The sequence below is a fragment of the Stenella coeruleoalba genome (assembly GCF_951394435.1).
Source record: "Stenella coeruleoalba genome assembly, chromosome: 14".
NCBI classification, from domain to species: domain Eukaryota; kingdom Metazoa; phylum Chordata; class Mammalia; order Artiodactyla; family Delphinidae; genus Stenella; species Stenella coeruleoalba.
Genome location: NC_137160.1, coordinates 55,096,430 through 55,122,931, shown reverse-complemented (window position 1 = coordinate 55,122,931; position 26,502 = coordinate 55,096,430). Strand labels below are relative to the sequence as shown.

The 26,502-nt window shown below is 40.0% G+C and overlaps 1 protein-coding gene across 1 annotated transcript in view; it reads left to right on the top strand.

Annotated features, from left to right (window-relative positions):
- Nucleotides 1–26,502, top strand: part of MYOM1 (myomesin 1) — a gene marked incomplete at its 3' end in the record, with an annotated part of 137,125 nt that overhangs the window by 70,017 nt on the left and 40,606 nt on the right. Inside the window, exons 14-20 of the mRNA XM_079942280.1 lie at nt 3,524–3,707; nt 4,180–4,354; nt 7,952–8,073; nt 9,444–9,731; nt 11,911–12,107; nt 22,415–22,541; nt 25,955–26,139. Of these exons, the coding sequence (XP_079798406.1) occupies nt 3,524–3,707; nt 4,180–4,354; nt 7,952–8,073; nt 9,444–9,731; nt 11,911–12,107; nt 22,415–22,541; nt 25,955–26,139 (1,278 nt within the window). The remainder of the gene's footprint in view (nt 1–3,523; nt 3,708–4,179; nt 4,355–7,951; nt 8,074–9,443; nt 9,732–11,910; nt 12,108–22,414; nt 22,542–25,954; nt 26,140–26,502) is intronic.

Below are 26,502 nucleotides of genomic sequence, written 5' to 3'. Positions count from 1 at the left end.
TATTTTTATAAAATTCTGTGATAGCATGTTAAGGTATCATTTACATTTTGCTTTCATAGAAAAATCATAGAAAAGGTCATTTTTTTTTTGCAAAAATGTTATGGAGCTCAATTAATTTTCCTAAAGTCCTCTCTTTTACGTTTAATGCTACTCTGATCATTCAATTTCAGAACACCTATTAGATCACCTTCCCTGACAATTATTACAAGAGAATAGATATCATAGGAATATAGGCGTAGGCAAACATCTGCAAATTAGGTAACAACGTAAAAGCAATATTCGACTATCTTTATGGCCTTTTAATTATTTCTAATTAGCAGCTCTTGAGAAAATTATACTGGAGCTAAAAACACTAGGGTCTGTGGTTTCCCTTTATTAATTATTATACTTTTCTTTGATGAGGACATTTAACTCACATCTTTAGGAGCTTTCCTCACTTGCTTCTTATCCCTAACAAATCGGTAACAATAAGCGTATCATCTCTTCAACGTGTAATATGGACGTCTTCAAAGAAATTCTGATTTTACCAAAATAATACTAAAAATTTATATTTTTGTTAATTTTTATATTTTCTAGATATTAGCTTCAAATAAAATATAACTTGAGTAGCATTCTTGATTTAAAATTTTTTCCCTCAATTTTTTTTAATAGAGGACAAGACAAAGAGTGATAAACATTCATTTCCTGTGGTGTTTAATACACCCTCCCCAGTGAATCCTTTTGAAATGCTCCACATGAAGACGGTTCTGAATAAGCTCTGTGACAGTAATTACCATCTTTCTTAGAATAATGGCACAGTAAGAACCTACTACCGAGGCCTTTTCTTGAGATGAGTCAGCTTTTAGCTTCTGTTGAGCATCTCCTCTGGTCACATAAACACGAATTTCTCCACGAAAGTCTGTCACTTTTCCAGGCCTAAATACGTGAGCCAGGTTAAAATTTAAATGTTCTTCCAGCACTGCACCTGTTCGTATGGAACAGAAGGGACATTTATGAGTGCGGCATGGGTAAAGAGGCCTGTACAGGCACCACAGACAGACAAAAGGGCCAGGACATTGAGGTAGTAAGGGAGCAGCACACATCCAGAGACCTGGGGCACATTTACAGAGGAACTGTCCAAATGCTAGACCATTCTCCTGAGCCAAGTCTCAGATTATCTCTGATGAACCACTTCTATCTAATACGTTGACCTTTCTTAAGGGAGATGTTCCCATGCTCTCGTTCTGTGGCGAGTTTCCATCCCCAGGATGTTCACGCCTACAGCAGTGCTGCCTCTTTGGTTACCCCTGGACTTGCATTTCTTCATGGAACTCTTTACCTGGGATTTGCACATAAAGGACGAACTTGCCTGTCATGGTGACAGGCTTGCAACCAGTTATGCCATGTCTGTGAGCTCTGAAATGGTTGATATTGAGAGGAATTAGATAAATCGGGTCTCAGCACTCCCAACCCTTCCATCCTACTATGTTCTTTTCAGCCCCCCAATTTTTCCCCAGAAAAATTGTTTTCAGCTCTTTCTCTCATTCCCCTATCAGAAGTCTGGTCATGTCAGAGGCAAGGATTGTATTACTTGGTAGCTCTGTTTCTATCAAAGGAATAAAAATAGCTAATGTTTACAAGGACCAGATACTGTTCTAAGCTCTGCATGTGTTAACTCACTTAATTCTTACTGTAATTCTATGAGGGAAATACTTTCATTTACATTATGTCTATTTTGTAGATGAGGAAACTGAAGCATAGATGGGGTATATAATTTGCCCAAGATCACACAACTAGGAAGAGACAGAGCTAGGATTTGAACCCTAGCAGTCTGGCTCAGGTCCATATATCCAGCTCTTATACATTGCTGCCTTTCAACCTTCCCAAGCCTAAGTCTCCTCTGGAAAACCTCAGTAATCACACAATATTACCTCCACAGTACCTACTTCAGAGCACAGTTGAGGGGATTAAAGAGTTACAATGGGGTAAAGTTCTTAGCACACTGAAATGCAGCTACTATTTTTATTATGAAAGTGTAAATGACTGATAAATGTTTATGTGTTCCCTAAGGGAGAAAATGTCAAAATGAGTCAAAGCCATAAACTAAAGGATAAAAAGTCTGGGAGAATTCTGTCCGTCAGTGGGGAGCAGATTGACTGTTCGGGGGAATTTATCCTCTCTACCCTCCCACACACAACTGACACATTATCATAAAAGGCACTGCAAGGGACTTCAGAGGTTAGCTTGTCAAATTTGCTTATTTTACAGATGATGACACTAATGTGACTTTCCCAGGATCACATATCTCGTTGTTACCAAAGCTAGGACCAGAATCGGTGCCTCTGAGTTCTTTTCACCATACCGTATTGCCTCTCATTTCAAGTCAATGAAGATTATGCTGAGTGATGTACCAATAAACTTATTGTCCCCCAAATTTATCATTCTTGACAACTGGTCAGTCTATCACAAGGTTTGGATTTCCAGAAAAGTCTCTTAAAACTGTTCAGAAGTTCTGGAGCAAAGTCACTTCTGCTACCTTGGGCAGAGCTGAAAGTTATAATAGTAGGGAAAAAGGATTACTGAAGACTGCTGATAGTTTTCTTACTGTATTCTGTACCTAAGCTCAAATACACACCACATCCTTCTTTCAGGGATTTCAAAGTCACTGTAGATCAATTTAATTTCAAGGATAAAATATCTTTAAATTGGTTTTCCCCATTATTTATTCTAAAATATGGGCAAAAAAATAACATTTTCTTTATCTTACACTAACTTTATGCATTCAGAATTCAGAAACATTTATTAATTCAGAAACAAAAATTGTTGATTATCTACTATGTGCTAGATAACAATTTCAGGCTCTGGGGTATAGCAGTGAACAAGACAGCTCCCTGAACTTGTTTCACTGGAATTTACTTTCCAATGAAGGAGACAACAAATAAATAATTTAATTTCAAGTGTTGATAAGTGTTTTGGTGAAAAATAAAGCAGAGTAAGTAAGGGATACAGAGAGATAGGAAAGGAGCAAATAAAGCTTTCAGATTGGTAATGGAAGGAGGGTGATCAAGTGGGCCTTTCTGAGGAGATGGTATATGAGCACAGACCTGCATGATGTTATAAGACATTAAATAAAACGCAATTAAAATAACACAGTTCATAACAACATAATGGAAATTTAAGTATAAGTATCTAACATAGCATATTAAATTTAATTACCTACCCTAAGAATTAGAAAAGTATCTGACCCCAAACTATCATCTAAATAAATTAAGGACTTTTGTAAGTAGACCAATGATCTTATTTAGTTAAAAAGGAAGGGAAGTATTAAAGCAGCATATTTGTTCAACAATACAGCCATATTTGATTTAGATAATCCTGTGTACTTCAGATGTTTCATACCCCATTTCCCCCAAATCTCTTTTGCAGTCCAGCTTGCATAACAGGTAGTAGTTTGTTGGCAGATAAACGAACTTCAAGATGCCTGGCTTAGAGTTCCAGTTTATTCTTTCTGTGCTTTCAATGGATTCCACTGTTCTGGCTACAGTGTGATGCAGGAACAGAAAACTGGCAGCAGGTGAACATGGAGCTCCCTGTGAAGTCTCCCCGCTTTGCTCTGTTTGACTTGACTGAGGGGAAATCCTACCGGTTCCGAGTCCGCTGCTCCAATTCAGCAGGAATTGGTGAGCCCTCCGAGGCAACGGAAGTGACCATGGTCGAGGACAAACTTGGTAAGTATAGAGTTTGCTTGAGCCACTGTAAACTTATTTAACTTCAATTCAAGAGAGGATTCCAAAGCAAGAGTCTTATTGGAATATGTATATATTCAAAAGTAAAAATCATGACATCCTTTTTTCATATTATTAATGTAATTGATGACTGTACTTGACTGATACATTAAAATTTTTCATTATTATGAATTATTATGAAAAGTACACTTCTCCAGGAGTTTCAACAGTATTGCTAATGTATTTTTTTCTGGAAGGGGTTGGTATGTTCCTGGGTGTTTAGTTTCTCATTGTACTCCCAAACTAGCATATTTTTAAAAACTTTCTGCTTTAACAAATATATTATAAAAGAACTGTGTGTTTGACGTGACTACTAGTGTAAAATTTGTATATGTGTGTGCATGTCTGTGCACATGTGATAAGAATGAATTTCTAAACCACATTGGGCTGGACCATCATTTCCCTCTTTTCTCAGACATCCCCAAGCCCCCGAGCAATATCATCCCAAGCAGAAATACAGACACATCAGTTGTCGTTATGTGGGAGGAATCCAAAGATGCTAAGGAGCTGGTCGGGTACTACATAGAGTCAAGTATTGTTGGCTCTGGCAAGTGGGAGCCCTGCAACAACAACCCCGTGAAGGGCACAAGGTAACCGCAATATGCAGGATGGGGGTGGGGGAGTGGGGGTATGACACTGGAGCCACAGGGGCTGAGGAAAGGACCGCAGACATGGACCCAAAGAGCAGCACAAGCATCAAACACAGGGAGATTATTAAAAACATTATGCTCTGAATATCCAGATGAACTTAAAATTGAACATGTCTACAGCCATACATTTGAAAAAAGGATTACTAGTGATATTAAACACTTAGAAACACACAATGCCAGCTATGATAAGAGATCATTTCATAGCTCTTTTCTGATTCTTTCCCTGTATGCTGTTTGTCCTTTTTAACCCTCTGTTCGTGTTTTAATACCCAGTGTGATACTAGATTTCAAGGATCTAATAGGCTCTAGCGAACGTAAATTAACCAGACATTTTATTTTATTTTTATTTATTACTTTTTTTGGGCCATGCTGCGTGGCATGTGGGATCTTAGTTCCCTGACCAGGGATCAAACCTGTGCCCCCTGCATTGGAAGCACAGAGTCTTAACCACTGGACCACCAGGGAAGTCCCTTATTATTATTTTTTAAATTCAAGTATAACTGACCTACAACACTACGTTAGTTACAGGTGCACAACGTAGTGATTCAATATTTCTATACATTACAAAATTATCTCCATGATAAGTCTAATTACCATCTGCCAGCATTGCAAAGCTATTACAATATTATTGGCTATATTCCCTGTGCTATAATTTCATCCCCATGACTCATTTATTTTGTAGCTGGAAGTTTGTAACCCTTAATCCCCTGCACCTATTTCACTCACCCCTGACCCTGCTCCCCTCTGTCAAACAACTGTTTGTTCTCTATATCTATGAGTCTGTTTCTGTTTTGTTAACGTTTGTTCATTTGTTTTGTTTTTTAGATTCCACATAGAAGTGAAATGAAATCATATGGTATTTGTCTTTCTCTTTTTGACTTATTTCACTTAGCATAATACCCTCTAGGTTCATCCATGTTGCAAATGACAAGCCTTCGTTCTTTTTATGGCTGAGTAATGGTCCATTGTATATATATGCCACATCTTCTTTATCCATTCATCTATCAGTGGAAACTTAGGTTGCTTCCATATCTTGGCTGTTGTAAATAATGCTGCAGTGAATATAGGGACACATGTATCTTTTTGAATTAGTGTTTCTGTTTTCTTCAGAAAAATACCCAGAAGTGGAATTGCTGGATGGTATGGTAGTTCTATTTTTAATTTTTTGAAGAACCACCATACTCTTTTCCGTAGTGTTTGTACCAATTTACATCCCACCAGCAGTGCATGAGCGTTCCCTTTCCTCCACATCCTTGCCACCGCTTGTTGTTTCTTGTCTTTTTGAGAATATACATTCTGACAGGTGTGAGGTGATAGCTCATTCTGGTTTTGATTTGCATTTCCCTGATGGCTAATGATGTTGAGCATATTTTCATGTGCTTTTTGGCCATCTGTATGTCTTCTTTGGGAAAATATCTATTCAGATCCTCTGCCCATCTTTTAATTGGGTTGTTTGGGGGATTTTTGATGTTAAGTTTTATGAGGTTTTTTTTTTTTGTATTTGGGATATTCACCCCTTATCAGATATATCATTTGCTTATGTCTTCTTCCATTCAGTAAGTGGCTTTTTCATTTTGTTGATAGTTTCCTTTACTGTACAAAAGCTTTTTCATTTGCTGTAGTCCCATTTGTTTCTTTTTGCTTTTGTTTCCCTTGCCTGAGGAGACAGAGCCAAAAAAATATTATAAGACCAATGTCAGAGAGCATATTGCCTATGCTATCTTCTAGGACTTTCATGGCCTCAGATCTTGCATTTAAGTCTAATCCATTTTGAGTTTATATTTGTATATGGTGTGAGAAAGTAGTCCAGTTTGATTCTTGTTCATGTAGCTGTCCAGTGTCATAAATTATGCAGGCATTTTAAATGAGCAGAAAAAAGTATCAACATTTTACAAATTTTGAACATCAATGTGGTTAAATCCAGTGCTGAGGAGATATAAACACCAAAATAAAGACATTCAGAATACTTTACTGTCTCCTTGTGTCTGTTTCTAATGTGAGGAGGGTTATTTTTTCTTGCTTTTGAATATTTTATCAACCAGCTTTGCAAGTTGATGATGGATTCTGGCCTGCATCCAAATTCTGAGTCTCCTTTGATTTAGGACCAACCTCAGAGGAGACTCACCCCATCCCAATTGTCAAGCAGGCTTGTTAGGCAGCTTCTGACTTGGCCACTTCTATGTCCAAGGACCCCCAGAGGATGAGTCGTTCCTTTTGTAGAACAGGAGAGAATGAAGACAAACCAGCTAACGGGAGAAGGCAATATGTTTTGCAAGAGATTCATTTAGCCTGTTTGTGTACTTCACGTTTACTCTGAGTTCCCCACATTTTCTGGGGACTATTTAGAAATTTTCATGGAGGGTAAGGCAGAGTCTGCCTTTCCATAAATAGAATGGAGCTGCTCAAGGGCCGGCACCATTTTTTATTCATCTTTGTATCCTCAGTACCTAGCTCAGTGTCTGGAACACTGAAGTGCTTAATAAATGTTTACTGAACTGAGCTGGCCTACATTATGACTGCCCTTATTAAGTATTTCAACATGCTAATAGTGATAGAGTCATTAGCAGACCAATTATTTCCTCTGCTTACAGTCCTCAGGATGCATTAGAGTGTTACAGTCATTCATGAAACAGTTTTTCTTTATAGCCATAATAGCTATTAAAGAGTGGGGTTGTTTTATGTGTCAAACTGCCCATGGATTCGCACCTCATTATTGGACCCTTAAATGCAAATGACAATTCTGGAGTCAACTTCTCAAGTAATTGTACCTTCCATGGCATGCAGGGAGGCAGTGAGTAGGCCTCTATGACTAAGGCAGCCAGTGCCTTACAGCTATAAGTATATCCCTGAAATAGTCATTAATCGTGTTATTAATACCACCTATTATTTATTAAATGCCTCCTATAGCCAGGCCCCGTAATAGGTACTATATATACTTTTTGCTAAAGTTTTTAAATTTATTTTTAATTTTTTAACTAAAGTATAGTTGATTTACAATGTTTCAGGTATACAGCAAAGTGATTCTGTTTAATATATATTCTTTTCTGAATTCCTTTCTGTCATAGGTTATTACAAGATATTGAATATAGTTCCCTGTGCTATACAGTACAAATAGATAAACAAGCGTTGTTTATCTGTTTTATATATAGTAGTGTGTATCTGTTAATCCCAAATTCCTAATTTATCCCTCCCCGCCCCCCTGGTGCTGTATATACTTTATGGTCAATCTTCACACAAAATTTACCATGTAGGCGTTATTACCTCCATTTTACTGATAAGCACACGTAGGCTCAAAAGGGTAGGGTGTTTGTGCAGGGGATAACCAAGACTCCTCATCGTCTGACAGAGTGAATTTAGAAAATTGCCTGAGGTGCCTTCTTGCTTAATGTACATATGTTACCTGCATCTCTCTACATCTTTTTCTTCCTTTTAAAAAATGAATCATTCTCATAAAGCCAGATCATTCCATTAAGCTAACAATCAACTTCCCTAACCTTCCTCCTGGGAAAGTTTCTTTAAAACTTTCTTTCCTTTCAGGTTTACTTGTCATGGATTGACTACCGGTCAGAGTTATATTTTCCGGGTCAGAGCAGTTAACGCAGCTGGACTTAGTGAATATTCACAAGATTCAGAAGCAATCGAAGTAAAAGCTGCTATTGGTAAGTTCTCAGAAAAATGAATTTTTCTAAGTTACAACGAAAGGTACCATCCTCTTCAGAAATTGTGTAAAACTTCTAGTATTGCTCGATGATTCCATCCTCAGATGATCATTGTCTCTGACTCCAGGTGACCTCTAACCTTCCATAGCTGTCATTTTACAGATCTTCATCACTTATCCAGATTCTGTGCATCTGTAGCCTTTTCCTCTTCACCAGTCCGAGTTTCCTCAGATATTTCCCATTGTGTGAATCTCCATTCTAACTTGGTGCTCATCCGGGAGTATGAAGTGCCACCCGATTCCATGAGGTGGTGCATCACCCGTAACACAGAGCATCTCACACGTAAAAGCCGTTTCATCTGCGGCACAGCCTGGCTTGTTCTCAGTAACAGCACATTAACCTGCTTTTTATAAACTGCTAAAATTTGTGCGAGACGTGTGTGGTTGCTTGATATGTTTCATCTCTGCTGGCAAAGTAACCAACAGAATAAAACCAGTAATAAAGTAATTATATGTATGTACAGTGATGTACCTTCCAATCTCAAGGTGGGAAAGGGACCCAGGTATTTCAGGGCAATTAAATTGAAATCTGTGATGTAGTAGCACGTATTTAAAGAGGAAGATTATTTAATATCAGTTATCTTCAGTTAGCACCCCATATTACCTTTTTTTTTTTTTTTTTTGTGGTACGCGGGCCTCTCACTGTTTTGGCCTCTCCCGTATGCCGAGCACAGGCTCCAGATGCGCAGGCTCCGCGGCATGTGGGATCTTCCCGGACCGGGGCACGAACCCGCGTCCCCTGCATCGGCAGGCGGACTCTCAACCACTGCGCCACCAGGGAAGCCCCCCATATTACTTTTTAACATTCCTTAGAATATGTTTGTATTATAAGGACATAGTGAACATGCGTCTTTGAAGTTGGGAGGTACAGACCATTACTATATCAGTAAGGTACATAACTCTAATTGTTATATAATCAACATCTTCAATGTTTGTCTCCTGTGCACTTTATGGTCGTTTTTTCCCCCATTCTGTTGAATAATGGAGCTCTCTCAAGAAATGTCTGAGAAGTGCTTGTTCTTATATTTACTTGGGTCCTGCAAATCAGAATGGTTCCTGTTCTGTCTGTGGTTTTTTTGTTCTCATTTCTTCTATTTTGAAAATATGGAAATGTTGAAATGCTTCCTTGGTGTAAGTTATATGAAATGTATGCTTTCCATATTTCTTGCAAAGCCAAGTGATTTCCGTTAAACCAAGATTGCTTTTGTTCTGTTTGTGGTGCTAATGTTTTTGTCGCTTGTTCTATGAAGTAAGAGCACTCTGTACTGTGTCCTGGTTCAAAGTGTTTCTGTTGTTATCTGGCAATTGTAGGGGGAGGAGTGTCTCCAGCTGTGTGGCCTGAACTGAGTGATACACCAGGTGGACTAACAGACTCCAGGGGAGGCATGCATGACACCTCCCAGACAACTTTTAAGAAAGATGCTTTGCTTGGTAGCAAACTTAACAAACCTTCACTACCCAGTAGCTCTCACAACCTGGGCCAAACAGAAGTGAGTAAAGTAAGTGAAACAGTTCAGGAAGAGCTTTTCCCACCACTACAGAAAGCAGCTGTTAAGGGGAAAAGTAAGTCTGACCCTCTGAAAAAGAAGAAGGATCTAGGTGAGAGCTGAAACAGTAAAAGCATCCTGTCTGTTTCCATGAGTGTCCTCACCACTCGTTGTCCAGATCACCTTCTTCCATCTGTGTTCACTTTCATCAGTGTTCATTCTTAATTTTATGTTTTCAGTTATCCATTTGTAATACTTTTGTTTAATGAGTTGTGAAAGTAATTTTATAGGGGTTTGGCTTTGGCACATAATTCATTGTGCTTAATGACAATAGAATATTTAAAGTAATTTGGTTATAGAGTCTCTTTGGTTTAACAAGCAGACACACCTTTGGCCTCATTTTGCTGAGAGAGTTAGATATGAGAGGGGAAGGATTTGATACTCATAGCCTATGGGAGGTCTTTCGAAATATCCGTGTTTGGTAATAAATGGATAGGAAAAATATTTCACAAAAAAGTAACATTTTATCAGGATCATAGTTATTAACTTCTGTTTTTCATCCTCAGGTTTTCAAATTACCTTCACATTTAATTCAAATAAACATAAGAAACAATATCTCTTTGAGTTGTCATGAAAAGTTTAACAGGGCATTATAATCACATATTCTATTATATATGATCCACATTCCCAGAACTGATTTACTTAAGACTGTTTATCAGTAAGGCTAATTACCTAATTAGAATTAGAATAGAAAGACTAATTATCAGTAATCAGAATTTTCTGATTAGGATATTTGGTATTTGTGGTTTATATATTCTAGGAGGCAATGTTTTTCTTATCAAATAAAAATGAAACGGTAAGCATATGCTGGTAAATCATATCTTGCCTCTCACCCATCCCCTATGTATATCCCATCCCTAACTTCTGTAACCTTCTCTACTTTTTTTTTTTTCTGCGCCACCAGGGAAGCCCTTCTCTACTTTTTTGACACCTTTATTTGCCTCTTCAACTCAAGATGAGATAGGGTATTCATTTGAGAGTTTATATTCAACATTGCTCTGAAACAGAGAGAGAGAGTAAGAAAGCTTTTCTTTAAAATGTAAAGAATGAAGGAGGTTGGTGTTGGGGTAAAGAGAGAAAAAACGTATTTTATTTTTTAAAATCTTTATTGTTCTGAGAATCTTTTTGAATAAGAATGAGATAGTTCCTTTATCTCTGATAATCCAAATAAATATTCAGAAAATTCTTTTTAATGTTATTGCACATCTAGTGGATTTCTTTCCACCACCCCACCCTCTCTTTCTTTATCAAAAAAACATAATTTCAGTAGTTGAGTGAAAGTTTCATCAACAAATCCACATAAATGAAGAAAGACTTTTAAAACAACATCCAAATATTTTTCTGATTAAGCACTAATAAACACAGTGGCAGCTGTGTAGTATTTTGTGCCATATGAATGATAATCCAGCATCAGGTTTAAAATAATGCAGCAAAAAGTATTATACTAAGAGAAAAATCACATGGCTGATTGTTCCTGTTTTTTAAAAAAGATTTTTAACATGGCATTTAGCTGAGCTCCAGTATGTGATTTTTTTCTGTGTGGAGACAGAACCTATATAGTTGTAAGGTCTCACAAGGGTACATGTACCTGAGTGGTGAAATGCTAACTGTTTGGAAATATATAGAAATTCTTAATAAGCAAATCAAGGCAGAAATTGATATACATATGTCATTTTCCTCAGGGAGCAAATGAAAACAAAACCACATAAAGAAACAAAAATATCTTACTTTTTCATGCTATTGCTTTAGGAATGAAGAGGTAGCATGTACCTCTGTCCTAAAATTTAGAGTTGAGATATACAAAGTAGGATGAAAAATAATCAATAAAGATACATAAAGTATTGAAAAAAAGAAACAAAAATATATATCTTGGGAAAAATATTTCTTCTTATGGGGAACAGATCATTTTTCAGGATATTGTTAGTTATATTTTCAGGATATTGTTAGAAATACTAACATTTTGCTGTTAGTATCTCAAAACTTATTCCTCCTTGGGAGTGGAGGGGGCAGGTTCTTTTTATCTTTGGAATAATAATTGTGGTGCAGTTTTTACTGTGTGTCAGTTTTTTTCCTCACATACCAAATCGATGCTAAGTTACTTACTGGTGTCACGTTTTAGTTTTACACCACAGGACCTAGTGCCCTCATGCGTGTCACCAATGAGACAGTTTGATGCAGGTAGAATCATAGAAGCATTTCTGTCCACTCATGAGCTCTTCATATTGCAACAGCGGCACCATCTCCACCCTATGATATCACTTGTCTTGAAAGTTTTCGTGACTCAATGGTTCTTGGATGGAAGCAACCAGATAAGACTGGAGGGGCTGAAATTACGGGCTATTATGTGAACTATCGAGAAGTAATTGACGGGGTACCAGGAAGATGGAGAGAAGCCAACATCAAAGCTGTCAGTGATGAGGCATATAAGGTAAGTGTGTGGCCTTCAGTAGTGCGGGGTGTCATATGTCTGTTGACACACCACATGCACACAATGCACACACATGCACATACATGCACATGCCCAGCACCTTGTCAATGATTCCTGTCATTTCTCCAGTGTCCTTTGCCTGCAGTGACATGACTTTTGTGACAAATATACAAAGATGAATAGAAATATTTTGGCTAACCAGGCAGTATGTGTATTTTCTGATTTATACACATAAACATAATTTCTTCAAATATTTAGTATGGAATATATACTTTTTATGAAAACTTATGTTTTTTACAAAAATTAACTCACAAAGTATCTGTAACAATATGCGACTAGTTTTAAGAGTCCCGGAATCCAAATGACTGGATTTTTAACTTTCAATGTCCAAATCACGAAGAATAAAGGGACATGGACCCGATGGCCAGACTCAGCTTGCCCTCTGCGAAGTGGCCCCTGTCATAGTGCTCTGATAGCCACAAAGGGGCACTTCACGTGTCCACCCACGAGTTTCCCTGCTACACGTGGGCCTTCACTGCTCGGCCCACCTCAGAGCACCTGAGGGGTCTCACTATTACCATAGCTACTGGCTCCCCTCTTTGCAGCATCGTCAGCTAGACCCAAGTCACCACCCCTCCCTCACAGAACCCCAAGCTGTGAGAGCAAGAGCAGGGTGAGGCCCGGGGAATGGTGCTTTCCCCAACTGAATGTCACATTCTTTTTTTTTTTTTTTTTTTTTTTTAGCGGTACACGGGCCTCTCACTATTGGGGCCTCTCCCGTCACGGAGCACAGGCTCCGGACGCGCAGGCTCAGCGGCCATGGCTCACGGGCCCAGCCGCTCCGTGGCATGTGGGACCTTCCCGGACCGGGGCACGAACCCATGTCCCCTGCATCGGCAGGCGGACTCTCAACCACTGCGCCACCAGGGAAGCCCACATTCTTTTAACTTAACATCTAATATTTATGAAATATCACACGCATACTGAGAATACATAAACAAAATTTTATTTTATTTATTTTTGCGGTACACGGGCCTCTCACTGTTGTGGCCTCTCCCGTTGCGGAGCACAGGCTCCGGACACGCAGGCCCAGCAGCCACGGCTCACAGGCCCAACCGCTTCGCGGCATGTGGAATCTTCCCCAACCTGCATCGGCAGGCGGACTCTCAACCACTGCGCCACCAGGGAAGCCCCAAAATTTTATTTTATTTTATTTTTTATTTTTTTTCCAAAATTTTATTTTTAAGATTCTTCCATGTTGGTACAAGTAGCTCTGACTTTATTGCTGTGTATTCCATTATATGACCATCTCACAGTAGACCTTCCCATTCAATTATTGATTGACATGGGGCATTGTAAGCCATATCAAACAATTTAGCTATGAACATTTTTGTACATGCCTGCTGGCACATATGTGCACTAGTTTCTCTAGGTTATTACCCACAAGTGAAATTGCTAGGCCAGGGAGTCTTGTTTATCTCCAACTTCACCTCATAATTCTCTGCTGTTTTTCTGAAGAGTATGAGAATTCCCAATGCTGCACATCCTTCCAGCACTTGGTGTGTTCACACTTTTCCTGTTTCGACAATCTGGGTGTCGAATGAGTCTGAACATCTTTTCCTGTGTTTATGGTCCATTTTGAAATCTTTCATAGCATGCCTAACAAGGTTTTTGCCCATTTTTCTAATGGGTTTTCTTATTGCCTTGTGAAGTTCTTTAAATATTTTGAGCATAAATCCTTGTTGGCTATGTAAGTTGCCTATATCGTCTCATTGTCTAGACTTTTCCTCTCCTTATGGTGAACTACACCTGTTTTCTTGTCAAATTTATTGTAGTCAGATTTACCAACATTTGCTTTGTCATTAGCGATTTCTGTGCCTTTTTTTTTTTTTAAGAAATGCCTTCTAGTTCAGGAATCCTGAAAGCCATGGCCCCAGCTGGGACCATGCTATATAGATTATATTCTAAAGGCTTTACAGTTTGCCACTTACGTTTAAGTTATTAATTCACCTATAAATGTTGTGTATGATGTGAAATAAGGGTCAAATTATTTTTCCCTTTATGGATACCCAGCTTCATGATAAAATCAGGTGTAGACTGGATCATGGATACAGATTTGTCTTGGCTTAAATCATACAGTAGGTAAAGTTTGTTAACTCAGCTGGTTCCATCAGTACCTCCATTTATTAAGCATTTTTAATGTTCAAAGGATTATTTATCGTTCATGGATTTTTTTTGAATTTTGTTTTATTTATTTTTTCATACAGCAGGTTCTTATTAGTTGACCATTTTATACATATTAGTGTATACATGTCAATCCCAGTCTCCCAGTTCATCCCACCCCCACCCCCACTGCTTCCTCCCTTGGTGTCCATACGTTTGTTCTCTACATCTGTGTCTCAATTTCTGCCCTGCAAACCGCTTCATCTTTACCATTTTTCTAGGTTCCACATATATGCGTTAATATGCAATATTTGTTTTTCTCTTTCTGACTTACTTCACTCTGTATGACAGTCTCTAGATTCAGCCACGTCTCTACAAATGACCCAATGTCATTCCTTTTTATGGCTGAGCAATAGTCCATTGTGTATATGTACCACATCTTCCTTATCCATTCGTCTGTTGATGGGCATTTAGGTTGCTTCCATGATCTGGCTATTGTAAATAGTGCTGCAATGAACATTGGGGTGCATGTGTCTTTTTGAATTACGGTTTTCTCTGGGTATATGCCCAGTAGTGGGATTGCTGGGTCATGTGGTAATTCTATTTTTCGTTTTTTAAGGAACCTCCATACTGTTCTCCATAGTGGCTGTATCAATTTACATTCCCACCAACAGCGCAAGAGCGTTCCCTTTTCTCCACACCTTCTCCAGCATTTGTTGTGTGTAGATTTTCTGATGATGCCCATTCTAACTGGTGTGAGGTGATACCTCATTGTAGTTTTGATTTGCATTTCTCTAATAATTAGTGATGTTGAGCATCCTTTCATGTGCTTCTTGGCCATCTGTATGTCTTCTTTGGAGAAATGTCTATTTAGGTCTTCTGCCCACTTTTGGATTGGGTTGTTTGTTTTTTTAATATTGAGCCGCATGAGCTGTTTATAGATTTTGGAGATTAACCATTTGTCCGTTGATTCGTTTGCAAATATTTTCTCCCATTCTGAGGGTTGTCTTTTCGTCTTGTTTGTAGTTTCCTTTGCTTTGCAAAAGCTTTTAAGTTTCATTAGGTCCCATTTGTTTATTTTTGTTTTTATTTCCATTACTCTAGGAGATGGATCAAAAAAGATCTTACTGTGATTTATGTCAAAAAGTGTTCTTCCTGTGTTTTCCTCTAAGAGTTTTATGGTGTCTGGTCTTACATTTAGGTCTTTAATCCATTTTGAGTTTATTTTTGTATATGGTGTTAGGGAGTGTTCTAATTTCATTCTTTTACATGTAGCTGTCCAGTTTTCCCAGCACCACTTATTGAAGAGACTGTCTCTTCTCCACTGTATATCCTTGCCTCCTTTGTCATAGATTAGATGACCATAGGTGCATGGGTTTATCTCCAGGCTTTTTATCCTGTTCCATTGATCTATGTTTCTGTTTTTGTGCCAGTACCGTATTTTCTTGATTACTGTAGCTTTGTAGTATAGTCTGAAGTCAGGGAGTCTGATTCCTCCAGCTCTGTTTTTTTCCCTCAAGACTGCTTTGGCTATTCGGGGTCTTTTGTGTTTCCATACAAATTTTAAGATTTTTTGTTCTAGTTCCGTAAAAAATGCCATTGGTGATTTGATAGGGATTGCATTGAATCTGTAGATTGCTTTGGGTAGTATAGTCATTTTCACACTATTGATTCTTCCAATCCAAGAATATGGTGTATCTCTCCATCTGTTGGTATCATCTTTAATTTCTTTCAACAGTGTCATATAGTTTTCTGCATACAGGTCTTTTGTCTCCCTAGGTAGGTTTATTCCTAGGGATTTTATTCTTTTTGTTGCAGTGGTAAATGGGAGTGTATCCTTAATTTCTCTTTCAGATTTTTCATCATTAGGGTATAGGAATGCAAGACATTCCTGTGCATTAATTTTGTATCCTGCAACTTTACCAAATTCATTGATTAGCTCTAGTAGTTTTCTGGTGGCATCTTTAGGATTCTCTATGTATAGTATCATGTCATCTGCAAACAGTGACCGTTTTATTTCTTTTCCAATCTGTATTCCTTTTATTTCTTTTTCTTCTCTGATTGCCGTGGCTAGGACTTCCAAAACTGTGTTGAATAATAGTGGCGAGAGTGGACATCCTTGTCTTGTTCCTGATCTTAGAGGAAATGTTTTCAGTTTTGCACCACTGAGAATGATGTTTGCTGTGGGTTTGTCATATATGGCCTTTATTATGTTGAGGTAGGTTCCCTCTATGCCCACTTTCTGGAGAGTTTTTATCATAAATGGTTGTTGAATTTTGTCAAAACGTTTTTCTGCATCTATTGAGATGATCATATGGTTTTTATTCTTCAGTTTGTTAATATGGTGTATCACATTGATTGATTTGCATATGTTGAAGAATCCTTGCATCCCTGGGATAAATCCCACTTGATCATGGTGTATGATCCTTTTAATGTGTTGTTGGATTCTGTTTGCAAGTATTTTGTTGAGGGTTCTTGCATCTATATTCATCAGTGAATTTTCTGTAATTTTCTTTTTTTGTAGTATCTTTATCTGGTTTTGGTATCAGGGTGATGGTGGCCTCATAGAATGAGTTTGGGAGTGTTCCCTCCTCTGCAATTTTTGGGAAGAGTTTGAGAAGGATGGGTGTTAGCTCTTCTCTAAATGTTTGATAGAATTCACCTGTGAAGCCATCTGGTCCTGGACTTTTGTTTGTTGGAAAATCTTTTTTTTTTTTTTTTTTGCGGTTCGCGGGCCTCTCACTGTTGTGGCCTCTCCCGTTGTGGAGCACAGACTCCGGACACGCAGACCCAGCAGCCATGGCTCACAGGCCTATCCGCTGTGTGGCATGTGGGATCTTCCTGGACCGGGGCACGAACCCGTGTCCCCTGAATCGACAGGCGGACTCTCAACCACTGCACCACCAGCGAAGCCCTGTTGGAAGATTTTTAATCACAGTTTCAATTTCATTACTTGTGATTGGTCTGTTCATATTTTCTGTTTCTTCCTGGTTCAGTCTTGGAATGTTATACCTTTCTAAGAATTTGTCCATTTCTTCCAGGTTGTCTATTTTATTGGCATAGAGTTGCTTGTAGTAGTCTCTTAGGATGCTTTGTATTTCTGCGGTGTCTGTTGTAACTTCTCCTTTTTCATTTCTAATTTTATTGGTTTGAGTCCTCTCCCTCTTTTTCTTGATGCATCTGGCTAGTGGTTTATCAATTTTGTTTATCTTCTCAAAGAACCAGCTTTTAGTTTTATTGAGCTTTGCTCTTGTTTTCTTTGTTTCTATTTCATTTATTTCTGCTCTGATCTTTATGATTTCTTTCCTTCTCCTAACTTTTGGTTTTGTTTGTTCTTCTTTCTCTAGTTCCTTTAGGTGTAAGGTTAGATTGTTTATTTGAGATTTTTCTTGTTTCTTGAGGTAGGCTTGTATAGCTATAAACTTCCCTCTTAGAACTGCTTTTGCTGAATCTCATAGGTTTTGGATCATTGTGTTTTCATTATCATTTGTCTCTAGGTATTTTTTGATTTCCTCTTTGATTTCTTCAGTGATCTCTTGGTTATTTAGTTAAAGACTGTTTAGCCTCCATGTGTCCATGTTTTTTTTCCCTGTAATTGAATTCTAATCTCATAGCGCTGTGGTCAAAAAAGATGCTTGATATGATTTCAGTTTTCTTAAATTTACTGAGGCTTGATTTGTAACCCAAATGTGATCCATCCTGGAGAATGTTCTGTGCACACTTGAGAAGAAAGTATGATCTGCTGTTTTTGGATGGAATGTCCTATAAATGTCAATTAAATCTATCTGGTCTATTGTGTCATTTAAAGCTCGTGTTTCCTTATTAATTTTCATTTTGGATGATCTGTCCATTGGTGTAAGTGAGGTGTTAAAGTCCCCCACTATTATTGTATTAGTGTCAATTTCCTCTTTTTTTTTTTTTTGCGGTACGCAGGCCTCTCACTGATGCGGCCTCTCCCGTTGCAGAGCACAGGCTCCGGATGCGCAGGCTCAGAGGCCACGGCTCATGGGCCCAGCTGCTCTGCAGCATGTGGGATCTTCCTGGGCCGGGGCACGAACCTGCGTCCCTGCATTGGCAGGCAGATTCTTAACCACTGCGCCACCAGGGAAGCCCAGTTTCCTCTTTTGTAGCTGTTAGCAGTTGTCTTATGTATTGAGGTGCTCCTATGTTGGGTGCATATATATTTATAATTGTTATATCTTCTTCTTGAATTGATTCCTTGATCATTATGTAGTGTCCTTCCTTGTCTCTTGTAACATTCTTTATTTTAAAGTCTATTTTATCTGATATGAGCATTGCTACTCCAGCTTTCTTTTGATTTCCATTTTCATGGAATATCTTTTTCCATTCCCTCACTTTTAGTCTGAATGTGTCCCTAGGTCTGAAGTGGGTCTCTTGTAGACAGCATATGTATGGGTCTTGTTTTTGTTTCCATTCAGCAAGCCTGTGTCTTTTGGTTGGAGCATTTAATCCATTCACGTTTAAGGTAATTATCGATATGTATGTTCCTATTACAATTTTATTAATTGTTTTGGGTTTGTTTTTGCAGTTCCTTTTCTTCTCTTGTGTTTCCCACTTAGAGAAGTTCCTTTAGCATTTGTTGTAGAGCTGGTTTGGTGGTGCTGAATTCTCTTAGCTTTTGCTTGTCTGTAAAGCTTTTGATTTCTCCATCGAATCTGAATGAGATCCTTGCCGGGTAGAGTAATCTTGGTTGTAGGTTCATCTCTTTCATCACTTTAAGTATATCATGTTACTCCTTTCTGACTTGTAGAGTTTCTGCTGAGAAATCAGCTGTTAACCTTATGGGAGTTCCCTTGTATGTTATTTGTTGTTTTTCCCTTGCTGCTTTCAATAATTTTTCTTTGTCTTTAATTTTTGCCAGTTTGATTACTATGTGTCTCGGCGTGTTTCTCCTTGGGTTTATCCTCTATGGGACTGTCTGCACTTCCTGGACTTGGTTGACTATTTCCTTTCCCATGTTATGGAAATTTTTGACTATAATCTCTTCAAATATTTTCTCGGGTCGTTTCTCTCTCTCTTCTCCTTCTGGGACCCCTATAATGCAAATGTTGTTTTGTTTAATGTTGTCCCAGAGGTCTCTTAGGCTGTCTTCATTTCTTTTCATTCGTTTTTCTTTATTCTGTTCCACAGCAGTGAATTCCACCATTCTGTGTTCCAGGTCACTTATCCGTTCTTCTGCCTCAGTTATTCTGCTATTGATTCCTTCTAGTGTACTTTTCATTTCAGTTATTGTGTTGTTCATCTCTGTTTGTTTGTTCTTTAATTCTTCTAGGTCTTAAACATTGCTTGCATCTTCTTGAACTTTGCCTCCATTCTTTTTACAAGGTCCTGGATCATCTTCACTATCATTATTCTGAATTCTTTTTCTGGAAGGTTGCCTATCTCCACTTCATTTAGTTGTTTTTCTGTGGTTTTATCTTGTTCCTTCATCTGGTGCATAGACCTCTGCCTTTTTCATCTTGTTTATCTTTCTGTGAATGTGGTTTTTGTTCCACAGGCTGCAGGATTGTAGTTCTTCTTGCTTCTGCTGTCTGCCCTCTGGTGGATGAGGCTATCTAAGAGGCTTGTGCAAGTTTCCTGATGGCCAGGACTGGTGGTGGGTAGAGCTGGCTGTTGCTTTGGTGGGCAGAGCTCAGTAAAACTTTAATCCACTTCTCTGCTGTTGGATGGGGCTGGGTTCCCTCCCTGTTGGTTGTTTGGCCTGAGGCTCCCAACACTGGAGCCTACCCAGGCTCTTTGGTGGGGCCAATGGCGGACTCTGGGAGGGCTTACACCAAGGAGTACATCCCAGAACTTCTGCTGCCAGTGTCCTTGTCCTCACGGTGACACATAGCCACACTCCGCCTATGCAGGAGACCCTCCAACTCTAGCAGGTAGGTCTGGTTCAGTCTCCTATGGGCTCACTGCTCCTTCCCCTGGGTCCCGATGCGCACACTACTTTGTGTGTGCCCTCCAAGAGTGGAGTCTCTGTTTCCCCCAGTCTTGTCAAAGTCCTGCAGTCAAATCCTGCTAGCCTTCAAAGTCTGATTCTCTAGGAATTCCTCCTCCCGTTGCCGGACCCCCAGATTGGGAAGCCTGACGTGGGGCTCAGAACCTTCACTCCAGTGGGTGGACTTTTGCGGTATAAGTGTTCTCCAGTTTGTGAGTCACCCACCCAGCAGTTATGGGATTTGATTTTATTGTGATTGCGCCCCTCCTACCGTCTCACTGTGGCTTCTCCTTTGTCTTTGGATATGGGGTATCTTTTCGGTGAGTTCCAGTGTCTTCCTGTCGATGATTGTTCAGCAGTTAGTTGTCATTCTGGTGTTCTTGCAAGAGGGAGTGAGAGCACGTCCTTCTACTCATTGTCTCCTCTTTTAAAGCCTAGTTCATGGATTATTTTCACATTAATACATTCCATCATTTCTATTTTGCAAATGTTTTCACATTTATTATTTTACTACATATATTTACCCCACAACAACCCAGTTCATACTGAGGGATATAGAAAATATGAGATCACTCAGTAAAGAGCAGAAATATTACAAGAATTTGAGTATTTTGATTCCAAGATTAGAATTCATTTAATTTTCATCTGTACATGCATTCTTTTTCTGTTGCTGTGTAACAAACTACCACAAACTGTCCCTGTTTGTGGTATCACAGTTTCCTTGAGTCAGGAGTCTAGGCACGGCTTAGCTGGGTCTTCAGCTCAGGGTCTCACAAGGCTGCAACCAGGTTTCAGCTGGACTGTGTTCTCATCTGGAACTCGAGTTCCTCTTCTAAGCTCACTGTTGTTGGCAAAATTCAGTTCCTTGCAGCTGTAGGTCTGAGACCCTCAGCTCCTAGAGGCTGTCCTTCTCCAAATGTGAGTGGCTAAGCAGTTTGAAAAACAGTATTTGCTTCTTCAAGGCCATCATGACAGTGTTTCTCTTTAGGCAGGGCCCAAACCCCATTTTAAGAGTTTCTATCTGATTAAGTCAGTCCTTTGGAAAAACTCACTTTCCCTCCTGTGTGTTTCTCCTTTGCTCTTACACTACTTCACACTCACAACACTTCTCAGACACCAGCTGGGTGTCCTACAATTTAACTCAATTCTGACACTGTCTCCCTGAAGATAGACTCAGGTCTCACATGTAAAGGGTTCAGTCCCTCAAGAATAACCCTGCCCCCACTTCAGATGCCAGTTGAAAGTCCAGGATGTCACCTGTGCTTCTGACCAACAGACTACAAATCAATTTCCCACAACCTCCTCCTTGAGTTTGATTAATTCACTAGAGTGGCTCACAGAACTCAGAGAAACATTTTACTTACCAGATTATCAGTTTATTATAAAAGGTATAAATCAGGAACAGCCAGATAGAAGAGATTGATAGGTCAAGATATGGGGAATGGGCATGGAGCTTCCATCCTCTCTCCAGACCACCACTGTCCCAGCACCTCCATGTGTTCACCAACCTGGAAGCTGTCTGAACCCTGCTCTTTTGGGGTTTTATGGAGGCTTCATTACATGGACTCGCTTGATTAAATCATTGGCCATTGGTGATTGAACTCAATCTCCAGCCCATCTTCCCTCCCCAGAGGTCCAGAGGTCTGGGATGAGGCCAAAAGTTCCCACCCTCTAATCACATGATTTGTTCCCTTGGCAACCAGTCCCCATCCTTAGGTGCTTTCCAAAAGTCACCTCATTAGCACAACAAAAGATACTTTATAACTCTCATCACTTAGGAAATTCCAAGTGTTTTAGGAGCTCTGTGCCAGGAATGGGGACAAAAACCAAATATATATGTCTTATTATAAATCACAACATCACAGTCAGGTGCGCCCAGGATAATCTATCTCCCTTTTGATTAACTCAAAATCAACTGATTAGGGATCTTAATTACATCTGAAATATCCCTCCTCCTTTGCCATATGATATAATACAATCACAGGACTCATATTCCAATACCCCTGCCATGTTCTGTTGGCTAGAAGCAAGTCTCAGGTTTCACCCCAATGCAAGGGGAGATTACAAAAGGGTGTGACTCATTGGGGGGTCACCCTAGAGTATGTCCAACACAGGAGGTAAATAAATAAAACGTTGAACCACTAGAAAAACAAACCTGAAATGTTCACTATCCATGATATTGTCCATGTTGCAGATTAGCAACTTGAAGGAGAACATGGTATATCAGTTCCAAGTGGCAGCCATGAACATCGCTGGCTTGGGAGCACCCTCGGCAGTAAGCGCAAGCTTCAAATGTGAAGAGTGGACCATTGCTGTTCCAGGTAAACCGGGAAGACCATGTCTCAGCACTGAGGCTCAGAATTTCTTCCAATGGAACCTACAACCTGGAACTAAATTTAAGTGGTACATATATACAGCTTCTAAGGGAGACAAATTCTCTCAGCCCCTTGTGTTTACATTAAATATTTCTACAGTACTATGAGACAATAGGTACCAATATAAAACTGAGTATAAATTTCTTATATTCCAAATAAATCCTAGAGTCCCCATAGCTCAGCCTCTGCATGGAGTAGGATGGACAGAAGCACACAGTTTGAATGCCACTTGATTATTTAAAAGGAATTCTAATCTTTGCTTGTCTTCTTCAAGGCCATTAAAGGGCATCCAATTCACATCCGCCAGCAAAATTTCTTAAAATGTCCTCTGGCACTCCCAAGTTGTGCATTCTCCCACTGCTCTGGAGCATTTCATTTATCAGCCTCCCTCCCCTGTCTCCTCAGCCCCAGCCTCTGTGTCCTCCTCCCTGTGGTCTCCTCCTCCCTTGCTCCCCGCTCTTCACTGTACATACAGGGGACCTAACATGCCTGCCTAGGGCTTCAGTCCTGGCCTCCTGCCTCTTATATCTCTCCACTTAGCCCTTGAGTCCTTTCTGTCTATGTCAGCTTTTTCTCAACTCTGCATCACAATAAAGATCCTGGAACCGGACTGCTCTCCTTTGGAGGTTGTCATAGAGGGTGGTTGATGGGGCAGGGATGAAAGTGGGGAGAAGCCAGAAACAATTACCTATGCTTTTAACTCTTACACAGTTACAACAGTGAACAAATGTAAAGACTGAATACTAACACATTTACTAAGTCATTAAGAGTCAGACTAGCAACATAGTCAGTGGATGGGGTTTTTTTTGTTTGCTTTTTGTTTTTTAATTTTTGACCTCACCACACGGCATGGGGGACCTTAATTCCCCGACCAGGGATTGAACCTGCGCCCCCTGCATTGGAAGGCGGAGTCTTAACCACTGGACTGCCAGGGAAGTCCCTAGTGGATGGTTTTATTGTGCTTCCAATGGCACTAACTTCAAACACCCAAATACTTTAGTGCCACAGAATGACTAAATTCTCCCACTTGGGTTGGATATTCAGCTTGTATAACAACTGCTACAGCACTGGCTCCAACCACGTTAGAACACCAGGCCACACTGGGCACACTGGGTGGATCCAGCCATGCCCCCAGTGCCACCCACTTCCTCTATTTGAAACCTTAGTGCATTTGGAGGACCGTCTTTTTTGCCTTCACTTAGTGAGCGTCCATCTGCATCACATCTCTATCAGGTGTGAATAAAAAGATTACAAGAGAAACTCAAGAGAAGTTCAAGAGTTCACTCACTTTCAGTTAATACAAGAGGCAAACACAGTGGCTTTCCTTTCGCCTTCTTGAAGCTGGCGATATTTCTTAAGTTCTTTCTGCCACCTACACAAAAGTGGGTCTGTTTTTAAATTACTGCAGTTCCTGAATAAAGTTAAAATGTGAATGACGACAGACCAAGAAATTCTGAGCAGACCTGTGGAAAATGGTTTGATAGACAGAGATATAGTTAGCAAAAGAGGTTGCAGGGTGAGTGCTCCCAACTCAGAGGAGAAGTGAACGGGGCAGTCCTCCATGCCCACGGCCTCTCTTTTCCCAGATTCACCCTTGACTCACTGAGAAGTGTTGGGAAAGCCATGAGTCAAGAAAGCTTTATGATAGGTGAGAGCATTTAGGACATTTTGTCGGATGAAGAAACAGACTCAGGTTAAATGATACCCAGGAGGTCACACAGGCAATAAGCGGCAGTTAGGGTTGGAAACTAGGTCTGCTCATTCCAAGACACGAGGGGGTAGGAAGCAGCAGCACAGTGGTCCTTCTCTGGAAGAAAGGGCCGGTGCTACCTGTTGGGATGCCTCTCTGGCTCCTAAGGATGACACAGGACAATGGTCATAAAAGCCCTTTGCAAAACAGAGCACTCCACACCAGGGTAAGGTACTGGTGTTATTTAAACCTGTTTCCACAGAAGGCATCATCAGGAGACAAGGATGACTCATTGCCAGTGACCATTAAGCTGAGGAAAAGGGCCCAAAAAACACAGTGATCAATTGCAAAATGCCAAAGCATAGCATGATGGAGTCTGCGCTTGTAGTTGGCTCTCAGGCCACTGTGAGTCAGTTCAGGTGCTTTTGATTGGTTGGTTAGAAACCAGTTGTTATTTAAAAAAAAAAAAAGAGGAAAGAGAAAAGAAAATAAAGGGACTTCCCTAGTGGTGCAGTGGTTAAGAATCCACCTGCCAATGCAGGAGACACGGGTTCAAGCCCTGGTCCGGGAGGGTGCCATATGCCGCAGAGCAAGTAAGCCTGTGCATCCCAACGACTGAGCCTGCGCTCTAGAGCCTGCAAGCCACAACTACTGCAGCCCGCGTGCCTAGAGCCTGTGCTCCATAACAAAGAGAAGCCACCGCAATGAGAAGCCTGAACACCGCAACAAAGAGTAGCCCCCGCTCGCCGCACCTAGAGAAAGCCCACGCACAGCAACGAGGACCCAACGCAGCCAATAAATAAATTTAAATAAATAAATAAAGTGCAAATCTGACTATATCCTTTAAAAAAAAAAAGAAAGAAAATAACTATATCACCTTCATAGCAGCTGGTAGTCATGCAAAGATGCAGGCCATCAGTGAGTAGATGGGACTTGCCCAAGAGTTCACAGGAAGTATTTGGCTTCCTTCCTGAACAGGTTGATCAAGTTCCTTGGTGTCTCTGAGCTTTCTGTTAATTGTTTTAGGGATGGGTGAGATAAAAGAATGTAAAATACCTGATAGGGTTTAGCATAGATTCAGGGCCCATGGGATTGATTGTATTTGTTTTGGTGAAAGTTCTTTGTAACCACAATTGTAGTTTGTTTTTACCCCTATATGGGATATATGCTTTACGAGAAAGATATCCCTCCGGTGAGGGAGGGATATATATTTTGCAATATATATATTTTTCTATATTCATAAGCCATCAAAGAGAGTTGCTTTCTTTGTCATAATTGAGATTGCGGGGTATTTTCAGATTGTCATCCAAAAATAATCTGAAACTGAATCTGCAACCACATTAAACTGTTATGATAAAAGGTGAGGAACACAGGCCTGAGGACAGCCTGAGGGCAAGGCTTCATCCAGCTGCTGGAGGGCACCTTGAACTGGCCTTAACCACTTGCTGCCCGTAAAGGGTCTTAATAGGCTGATACAGAGCTGTTGAGGAAACTTGATATGAAATGAGCACGGAATACCTGTTTCCATGGGAGTAGTAGATTTTACAAAAGAAGAACACCAGCATTAGCTTCAGCTTTAAGACCTTAAATGTGGTTCTAGGTTTACACACATTGGAGTTTTCTTATCTCCATTATGATTGTTACGCATCAGTCTCTCTTTCCCTCTCAGGACCACCGCACAGTCTCAAGTACAGTGAAGTCAGAAAAACCTCCCTGGTTCTGCAGTGGAAGCCTCCAATGCACTCAGGACGGACTCCGGTCACTGGCTACTTTGTGGACATGAAGGAGGCCAGTGCCAAAGAGGACCAGTGGCGAGGACTCAATGAGGCGGCTCTGAAAAACACATACCTGAAGGTGAGAGGATGCTCACAGTTTGAGAAAATCTTTTTTTTTTTAAAGAAAAACGGTTCTTCTAACGAAGTTAACTTTAAAGTCAGTGAGATAAAGCAGAGCATCTCAGCATTGGTCTGTGTCATGTGTTGGGATCCTGGTAGGATTCCATTTGGCAGTCGGTGAGGTTTGGGGGATGTTTCTGATACTTAAAACAATTTGCTTGTAATTTGACCCAAATCCCGTTGCCTGGCTTTAGGAAAGATCCCGCCTCCCTCTTCTGTCCCTCCTCGCCTCCACTTACCCACCTCACATTTTTGTTACTCACAGTCTTAAGATGTTACCATCTCCAAAAGGTGACTTTCTCATTCCTACCTCGAATATTTT